This window comes from Miscanthus floridulus, chromosome 8 (assembly GCF_019320115.1).
Source record: "Miscanthus floridulus cultivar M001 chromosome 8, ASM1932011v1, whole genome shotgun sequence".
NCBI lineage: Eukaryota > Viridiplantae > Streptophyta > Magnoliopsida > Poales > Poaceae > Miscanthus > Miscanthus floridulus.
In genome coordinates this window covers 197,758,464-197,768,392 of record NC_089587.1, presented here as the reverse complement: position 1 = coordinate 197,768,392, position 9,929 = coordinate 197,758,464, and the positions used below count along the sequence as shown (strand labels likewise).

Below are 9,929 nucleotides of genomic sequence, written 5' to 3'. Positions count from 1 at the left end.
ACATGTTGCAATGGGTTATACACGTATGTTTCAAGTGTATATTCCAGATGTTTTATCTGTTTCAGACGTATGTTGCAAGTGTTTTATTGGGATGTTGCAAAACTAAATCAGGATGTTGCATATATATGCAAGTGTTTCGAGTGTTTTCATACGTATACTGCAAGTGTTTTATCTTGATGTTTGCATATGTTTGCAATGGCACTAGTGTTTTCAAGTTTTTTATGATCTTTTGTAAATGTTTCAGACGTATGTTCCAAGTGTTTCAGCTGTTCCGGACGTATGTTGCAAGTGTTTTAACTGGACATTGCAAAAGTAGATCGGGTGTTGCACATGTTACAATACGTGTGAGATGCAGAGGGGGGCGCGAGCGGTCCTGCATGCAGTCCGGCGCCGCGGGCGTCGTCTGGGCGGCGCGGCCCCGCTAGGGCGCGCAAAATGCGGGGCTCGAGCGGGGGCGTGCTAGCCCAAGCGTGGGAAACGGAATGCAGCGCGGGTGTCCGTCTGGATGTCCAGGCGCCAGGACTGCCGATTTTCAAGTTCAGCAGCAACAGTGTCCTCTATTCGATTTTACTACGCCACGGTCCGACTTTTTCATACATTGGCCCGTCAACGATCGGATCGTCCGTCCGTCCCTGTAGTCTGGGACCAAAGTGGTTTCTTGGCCCGTCAAAATCAACAAACTAAAAAACAGCAAATCTTCGTTCTTTCAAAATCAACGATCGGATCGTCGTTCCATCCCTGTAGTCTGGGCCCAAGGTGGTTTCTTGGTCGCCTCTCTTCCTCCCCTACTGCTACCGAGCCCCCGCCGCCGCATCTCGCCGCGAAAAGAGGAGGGGGGGGGGGGGGGGGGGGGGGGAGATGAGAGCGGCTGGCTGCCGCGAGGCTTTTATTTGCCGGTTTGAGTAGAGCCAAGTTTGGTCTCTTCACGCAAAACACTCGGTTTTGCTAGAATGACTTGATGAACAGACCAGTTTAAGGCTATGAATCATAAGCACCGGCGTTGATGTCCAAAACACGTCATAATGCTACACTGAGTCATTTGGTTTTAACTTTGAAACAAAGCCAAAGCTACGTGTTGTACATAAACAGAAGGCAGCACATGTAAGATGAAGAATCAGGCAATGCTAATAGCTAAATGTATATAACAAAACAAGATTCTCATGCTTGTGTCAAAAGTTCTTCTCATCGGATGTTCCACTTCTGCTCCAGAGCACTGCATATCCGATTTAAACAGCAGGCGGCACTGAGAGGGTAGTTGCAAACTGCACAAACGGGGGAAGTGGTCAACAATAAGGTTGAAAGGAAAACATACAGATAAATAAATAATATGCAGACATTGCAGTCTTCACAAAATATGTACACCAAGGAAAAGAAAAAACAAACAGAATAGAGACAGGGCTTGTCCAAGCAATGTAATCAAGTATATAATTTTGGACATTTATATTTGCTAGTTTCTCATTCTCTAAATAGGATGTGTGTACCAGCTACTCAAACTAGTCTGACACAGGATGATATTTTGATCCAAACTGGTTATCAGCCCAATTTGCTACCAAGTTAACACCATTTGCTACATGTGCATCAGTGCATGTGACCCAGTATAGAACTAATTAACAACCAAACTATGGTGAATGCAAGGAAATAAAACATCACCCATATCCAAATTTTTCAGCATACAATATTTTTAGTGTTTCAACTAAATGTTACTTACTTTGTATGTAGTCATCTGTGTATTCCTTGTCGATCTTTCCATGGGCCATGGCACCAACCTGGAGATAATGTGCAGTCCGAATGGGATTATGTGCAAGCATTAAGGGGTCAAAACAGCTCAGCTTACAAACACAGCTATTTACTCACCACAAACACAAGGGGTTCATCATCACTGGATTTGGCAACATAGTCAAACAAGTTGACTGACTTCTCAGCACTAAATGAAAGGCCTAAGTATATAAAAATGCATCAATTAGCATATCTATCTATCTGATATGAAATATGTTATATTAAACAATAGATTCTCACCAATCTTACGTGCACCAACAGGTAGATAGCGGGTAACAGGATTTTTAACAACATTAAGAAGCTTCTCACGCTTCCCAACTGCGGTAATGCTCAGTTTTTGTAACAATTGTGCTGCCATATTATATAGTTAACTGCAATCAGCACAATTATCAAAATAACAGAAACACATAACATACAGAAGGTATAAGAGTTTTATTGGTAACTTACACATTAAACCACAGAAACGTTTAAATGTTCTTGGCATGCGGACATGAGGTTTGATTTCAAACAATACTCCCTTTTCAGTCCTTACATAAACAGCCTGTAACCTTCCAGCCTTAGTTAGAGGGCTATCAAATATTGCCAGTAGAGCCTGCAAAACATTTTCAAAACAATCATCTAAGACAAGTTGGAAAGGATGTCTGTCAAAGGAATGAGCCGAATAATTGTTGGGCAACGCCCAATCAACTATGTTTTACTAAAATCAGTAATGTTTTCTTACGAAACAGCACAGGATGCATAGCTGATCAATTGGATAATGGAAATAACAAAAGAAAGTACTTGATAACTTGATACTGAAAAATTGCCTGATTTCCATTTACCTGAAGCAAATGATTTGAGAATCGAATCAAATAAAAAGAGGAGTGCATTTTATTCATCTTCCAGTATTTTTAATGTTTTCAGGCAACAAGAAATTTACATTACCTGATGAATGATATCAGGCCTATAATCTGCAGGATTGCGATTCTGCTTCCTCAAATAATTTGCATGATCATCTGAGTTCAAGATTTGCATAGTCTGCACAGAATGGTAAAAGAAACTGTCAAACTAATATCCATGGGGTGATAATAATTTGTTTAGAAATACTTGATTTTTTGTTTCTGCAAACTAATATCCCAGATGCTATGCTTGAATTTTTGTTTCTGCAAACAAAACTGAACCTTTTAAATGATTAAAAATGGAAACACTAGCAATGGTCAAGGCTACCAAATTAGTAAAGTACAAATGTGCCTTTTTATATACAAGATAGAAGAATCTGTAAACAATAGACCACACCAAGTCTACTCTGAGGTGAATAGTAATATCAAGTTGACACTTTTAGAATTAATAATGAAAAAAATGCCTACTTAACACTGGAATTCTAGATGTGCAAGCAACAATCTTTTGCCGGGAAAAGATCTGCAAAAGCTATAGCCATAAACTGAAGAATGGAAATTACAAGCCTCATATGTCCCATATGAGCACATGTAACAATTGGTCCTGTACAAAATAAACTTATAATCATACACGTACAAGATGTCACCAATATCTCAACAGGGTTCACTCCAAGCCAACGATAAAATCATCTACTGTTGCATAATCACAAAGATACTGAGCGTTCCTGAAGGCATACACTTCATATACTAGCCATTCATATCCTAGCATCCTTGATTTCTTTCATCAATTTCCACATTCTGCGAAGTTGTCACAACAAGCTGCACATTTCAGTTTCATGATAAGGTGAAAATTACTATGATTTTGCCCTTTTTTTCCTACTAATAACACTAGAACCACCTCATCAATAAATCCACTGCTCCAATAAATCCCCCAAAGCTAAGGACGCGACTGAACTGGACTGGACATAAACATCCAACCGAGCTAGAAACGAATTCGTTCTGGAACAGGAATATAGCACAAGAAAAAAAGAGGAGTTTCTTGCTGCAGCCGAACCACTGTACCTTGCCGACTTTGCCGACCTCGAGGCAGGCCCTCTCAAGCACGAAGATGGCGCCGGGCTGCCGCTTCCCATCAACCGTCCTGGGTAGGATTGGGAGCCCGTCCGCCGCCGGGTGCTCCTCCTTCCCCGCCGCTGCCTCATCTTCCTCGCTGCTCTTCTCCTCGCCGCTGCCCACCTCTGGCGGTGGCAGCTCCTCCGCTTCTTCGGCGGGCGGGGCAGCGTCCGAGGCCGACGCCTCCTCGAGCTTGCGCTTCTTCTTCCGCCCCTTCACCGCGTAAGGCCGCACCATCTCTCTGACCCTCTCCTGTTGCGACAGTGCCCCAGGCCCGAGCGGCGGCCGCCTCCTGACCTCCGCCGGCTAGGGTTTTTCTAGATGGAAATTTCAGAATTTGCTCCCCTGCCGTTCAGCCAGCGTCCATTTGCCACCCTTGAAAATGTTTCCTCCATTTAACTACCCGAACTGGGTGAATCCCGATACACAGAAGAGTGGTGCCTCCGTGCCGTGCGTGGTCTAGCCATAGCCTGTAGTATTTCCTCCGCCCTAAAAAAAAATACAATTCTCATGTGTATATATATATTTTTAAAATAGCATACAATAAAAAGAAGTATGTATCCCTATTCATTTTATTTTTGACATATGTTGATTGGACAAAAACAAATGATTATATTTATAAGCTCAATAATCTAACGCATAGTACACATATAACACATCTTTTTAGAATATCACACTTAGTTTTTTTTTTTTGAGAAATATCATACTTAGTTGTATTTTTAGTCTAGTCTCGGTAGAGGTTTCACGTGCTGGAAACGTTGCAAACAAGTTTTATTCCTATGAAACTCATTTCATGAAACTTTTATCTTATCTCTCTTTATCAATATTATGACACAATGTCTTATTTAATGCACATAAAACTCCTATGATATCACATCGAGATTGGCTTAAGACAATACAAGAATGCTAGAATTGCATTTTTTTAGATAGAGAGAGTACTCAAACATCATTCAAATTAGCACCATGGTGGGCCAATTAGTCAAGACATTTTGATACATGATCCTAGCTACACCCTCCGTCCCAAAATAAATATCGTTCTCGTTTCCCGATAAGTCAAACGCTTTTAACTTTGATCAAATATATACAAGAAAATGTATTAGTATTTATAGTACATAACTAGTATCATTAGATAGATCATTGAATTTATTTTTATAAAAATCTTATTTGAAGATACAAATGTTGCTAATATTTTCTACAAACCTAGTTAAAATTAAGAAAAATTGACCGGAACGAATACCATAGCGACACGAAAGGAGTATATTATAACAATGCACGGAGACAAATTCTGGACATCTATCTCAGAGTTAATTTTCGCATTCCAATAGAGACGGCCAACTCTAAGAGCAAGGCTAATAATACAGCCGACTGCTGGCTGTATGAATCATTACAGCCTACCTCTCGGCTCATCCATAAAGTAGTTATATCTTCACTATTAATATATGGTCCACCTGTCTCTCTCACAGAGTTTCTTGGTTTTTGTGTCCAAGCCGGCTGTCGGTGTTTCGAGTTGCCACCGACAAGTAATTTTTTAATATTGCGCGTCTGGCTTGGATGGTGTGCTTAGAGGACACGAGGTTCATACTGGTTCGGGCAGAATGTCCCTACATCCAGTTCGTTGCTGCTGCTCGTGTTACTAGCACTGAAAATTCATAGTAGGGGTTACAAACGGGCGAGAGAGGGACATGTACCAAGTCTCTAGTGAAATGAGTGAATGGGTGCTGAGAGAGCTCGGTTGCTACTCAGCCGTGTGTCCAGGGTTCGCTGGGTTCGTGATGGTTCGACCGTATCTAGCCTGAATCGATGTGATGTGTTGCCCTCCCCTTATGGAACGCCATGCTTTCTTTGTTATAGGCCAAGGGAAAACATGGGTTACAGCGGAGGAAAAAGAAGAACGAGAGAGAGAGAGCCGAAGGCCTTCAGGATCGTCGGGTCCTTCTTCTCCTTCATGCGGGTCTCGTCGACCCTGTAAATGTCAACAGGGACGGCTTCGTCTCGTGGTCCTGTCCGTCACTAGCGCCATGCGCAGGCGTCATATGCCGGTCATGGCGCTCCACTCTATCCTGGCAAACGTCATGGTGAACTGACGCGTCCATCAGTGTTCGTACGGGGGTTAGGTAGAACAACATCGGTACGCCCGACACTGTTCTTGTTGTAAATCCTCCGATATGTCCCGTCAAGGCCACGGGTTACATCAGGGCATGCCGGTCTCTTCCCTGATATCAGAGCTTTGACTCAGGCCCATACGCTTGGACCTGTAGTGGTTGACGACGGTATGGGTCTCTGTCGGGCAAGGCGGAGTCCTCCCCCAGAGGTCGGGTGAGGCAGAGCGCAGACCCAAGGGTTGGGCGAGGCAGAGTCCTTCCCTAGAGGCCAGGCGCGGCAGAGAGCAACCCGAGGGTCGGGCGAGGCAGAGCCTGCGGCCTCGGGGTCGGGCGAGGCGGAGTCCTCCCCCAGAGGCTGGGCGAGGCGAAGCGCAGACCCAAGGATCAGGCGAGGCGGAGTCCTTCCCCAGAGGCCGGGCGAAGGCGGAGTGCAAACCCGAGGGTCGTGCGATGCGGAGCCCGTGGCCTCGAGGTCGGGCAAGGCGGTGCGCAGACCCAAGGGTTGGGCGAGGCGGAGCGTAGACCCAAGGGTTGGGTGATGCGGAGCATAGGCCCAAGGGTCGGCGCGAGGCGGAGCGTAGACCCAAGGGTCGGGCAAAACGGAGCATAGACCTAAGGGTCGGGCGAGGCAGAGCGTAGGCCCAAGGGTCGGGCGAGGCAGAGCCCGTGGCCTCGGGATCTGGCGTGGCAGAGTTCTCCCTAGAGGCCGAGCGAGGCAAAGCACAGACCCACGGGTCGGCGCGAGGCGGAGTCCTCCTCCAGAGGCTGGACAAGGCAGAGCACAAACCCGAGGGTCGGGCAAGGCGGAGCCCGTGGCCTCGGGGTTGGGTAAGGCAAAGCGCAGACCCAAAGGGTCGAGCAAGGCGGAGCGCAGACCCAAGGGTCGGGAGAGGCGGAGCGCAGATCCAAGGGTCAGGCGAGGCGGAGCCCGCGGCCTCAGGGTCAGGCAAGGCGGAGCGTAGACCCAAGTGTCGGGTGAGGTGGAGCGTAGGCCCAAGGGTCGAGCGAGGCGGAGTCCTCCCCCAGCGGCCAGGTGAGGCAAAGCACAGACCCAAGAGTCAAGCGAGGCGGACTCCTCCCCCATAGGCCGGGCGAGGCGGAGCACAAACCCGAGGGTCGGGCAAGGCAGAGCCCGCGGCCTCGAGGTCAGGTGAGGCAGAGCGTGGACCTAAGGGTCAAGCGAGGAAGAGCGTAGGCCCAAGGGTCGAGCGAGGCGGAGCGTAGACCCAAGGTTCGGCGAGGCGGAGCACAGGCCTAAGGGTCCGGCGAGGCGGAGCATAGGCCCAAGGGTCAAGCGAGGAGGAGCGCTGACCCAAGGGTCAGGCGAGGCAGAGCGCAGGCCCAAGGGTCGGGCGAGGCGGAGCGCGGCCCTAAGGGTCGAGCGAGGCGAAGCCCGCGGCCTCGTGGTCGGGCGAGGCGGAGTCCTTCCCCAGAGGCCAGCCGAGGCGAAGCGCAGACCTAAGGGTCGGGCAAGGCGGAGCGCAGGCCCAAGGGTCGAGCGAGACTGAGCCCGTGGCCTCGGGGTCGGGTGAGGCGGAGTCCTCCCCCAGAGGTCGAGCGAGGCGAAGCGCAGACCCAAGGGTCAGGCGAGGCGAAGTCCTCCCCCAGAGGCTGGGCGAGGTGGAGCGCAAACCCGAGGGTCGGGCGAGACGGAGCGCAGACCCAAGGATCGGGCGAGGCGAAGCGTAGGCCCAAGGGTCGGGCGATGCAGAGCCCACGCCCTCGAGGTTGGGCGAGGTGGAGACCCAAGGGTCGGGCGAGGCGGAACGTAGACCTAAAGGTCGGGCGAGGCGGTGCCCTCTCCCAGAGGTCGGAAGAAAGCGGAGCTTGAGCGCCGAGGGGTTGGTTGGAGCTATAGTCGCACTCTTAACTGCTCGGATGAGTCAATATTGATGGTCATTAGCTTCTCCTCTTCGGGTACCCTAGTATTGATCCCCGACACCGGCTGTAAGGTTACAACCTGCTTCTCCTCTCTATCCTTCCTTCTCTCCTCTACCCTAACATTCAGCCTACTTGCAGCCTCTTATTATACTTGCTCTAAAATTTCATGCAAGCCATGGTCTCAACATGGAGGGCATTAGATAACACAATATGTTTGGCGAGATTTTCTTGATTCTCATGGTTGGGACGGTTGCAAATCCAATTTTAAGCGGTCCACACACGCCCACAGAGATAGAGGGTGGAAACACGCGTGCATGCCCGTTGGTTTGTTTAGTTATTTATTTATGATCATATATGTCATATGCTGTTTGTAATTTTAGCACAAATCATTGTTACTAGAAACTAAGCGTGGTGTTGCCGCGTAGCTGCCAGTATTAGGCTACCTCGCAATGTCAACGTGGAGTAGAAAGGACTGCATACGCATTAATGTAGGATATTCCAATCATAATGATATTCCAGAAATGGAGGTATTTCAAAGGAGGTAAAGAGATGGGCATTCCTGTAGATAATTAGAATCGCATTAAATCATGGTAGGATGAATCCTTAAAAATTACTACATGAAGAAAAATAAGTAGGATCGACGTATAAAATGTGGTTGTACTTAAATATATTGTATCTTTTCTAAACTCCAAAGTGAGTTTATGGTCTTTGAGAAATATAAAAAACAGGAAAGGCAGCAGAGAGACTTTATAACCTATGTTGTGGACACTTGACAGTAGTCCTCTAGAGATGCTGGTATGGATTGGACAAAAATTCAATTTTAGTAAAGAGATCATATATCAACCTTTAGAAATTACGGTCACCACTTAACACTTGTTACAATCTCTTTGGCATAGGCAGTGAGCTGAAGGTGAGTTGCTTGCCTATGCTCTGCATCATTAGCCGCCCCCTTTGCTGACTCCACCGCTGCCCCTGGATGGAGTCATGGCATGGAGCACAAAACTGATTTATCATAATCAACACCAGTTGCGTGCTACAAGCAAGTAGGGTATGGAAAATCCATCAAACAGAAGAAATATCAAATGCCTAAATTAGGATATGGGGATGAAACTCACGTGCAAAAAAACTAAAATAGAATCAGAACTGAAATCCACGAAACATCAATTAATCAACATATTTTGCTCATGTCTTGTTCCAGCTAACCTGCGTAGAATGGAAATCAATTAGCCAACGACCATGGCACAAAAGAAAGAAAGAACCTCTCACGCACGCACGCAAGAAAGATCGAAGCAAGGAAGCTTCAGAGTTTTTTTTTACAGGAGGTTTGTGACCCCCTACTAGAATTCAGAGAAAAATGGAAATGATTTCTTTCCCCACTCTTGAGGATCGTACGCAATCTGAGGTGGCGTTGTTCCGTGGAGGAAGACACCCTGAGCATGATCTGGATAAGTACCATAGAAAGAATAGAAATGGCATTAAACAAATCTAATAGCCACTTGATGTGGTTGTTGCGACTCACAGCTGATTGTGTTGCCTATTGTTAGCAACGAAAGGTTAAGGAATAGCATTTTTTTATCTAGTCTAGTCACAAAAGGCATGGTTGAAATGCAGTCCCAAGCAGTAAACCATACAACATTTGACACAATTAAAACAGTCGCTACCATGATTCCATATCATATCATGGGTTTGCGTTTATTCAGCGTATTGTTCAAGAATAGTGGTAAAATGTGAAAAAATAGTTCTTTGATTTTGGTATGTAAACACAAGCCATCTAGTCTTGGAATTAAGAAGCTTAAACTTTTATGATGTGAATGATAAATTAACAGAACCTTTCTTTTTAGATTGGAGTAAAATTTAACTTTAAAAATAATAGGACTACTTAATTCAATGTTTATGATCCATGATAACCAAGTTAAAGAAGAAGGTACTTTTTTTGGTGAACCTCTAAGAAAGCATTAGTGCTTGAAGGAATCAGATGTCACATGTTAGTAACTATATCCAAACTCTATGTTGAAAAAAGAAGACACCATAAATTTGGAAGAGGGTAGACAGGTCCTATGGATTTTTTTTCAGAATGAATCATGCACATATATCAATTAGCAAAACACATAAATATGTAAGTGTAAAGCACAGATAAAAAAATTAAAATGGGAGAAATATGTGACATGAATGATATTTCCAA

The 9,929-nt window shown here is 46.0% G+C and overlaps 1 protein-coding gene across 1 annotated transcript; it reads right to left on the bottom strand.

Annotated features, from left to right (window-relative positions):
* Nucleotides 1-1,000: 1,000 nt before the first annotated feature.
* On the bottom strand, nt 1,001-4,195 carry LOC136474503 (uncharacterized). Its single transcript, XM_066472072.1, has 7 exons — nt 3,714-4,195; nt 2,701-2,793; nt 2,224-2,368; nt 2,017-2,127; nt 1,855-1,937; nt 1,709-1,766; nt 1,001-1,262 (listed from the first exon to the last, which is right to left on the bottom strand). The coding sequence occupies exons 1-7, from the start codon at nt 3,999-4,001 to the stop codon at nt 1,183-1,185; spliced, it is 858 nt and encodes a 285-aa protein (XP_066328169.1). The 5' UTR covers nt 4,002-4,195; the 3' UTR covers nt 1,001-1,182.
* Between the last annotated feature and the right edge of the window lie 5,734 nt (nt 4,196-9,929).

Bases quoted from the DNA above. Each gene is read 5' to 3' on its own strand.
- LOC136474503 (XM_066472072.1), bottom strand. From the start codon at position 4,001: ATGGTGCGGCCTTACGCGGTGAAGGGGCGGAAGAAGAAGCGCAAGCTC. The intron at 1,938-2,016 runs GTGAGAATCTAT...TTATATACTTAG, and splicing joins TGTTGGTGCACGTAAGATTG to GCCTTTCATTTAGTGCTGAG. The intron at 1,767-1,854 runs GTGAGTAAATAG...CATTATCTCCAG, and splicing joins ATGAACCCCTTGTGTTTGTG to GTTGGTGCCATGGCCCATGG.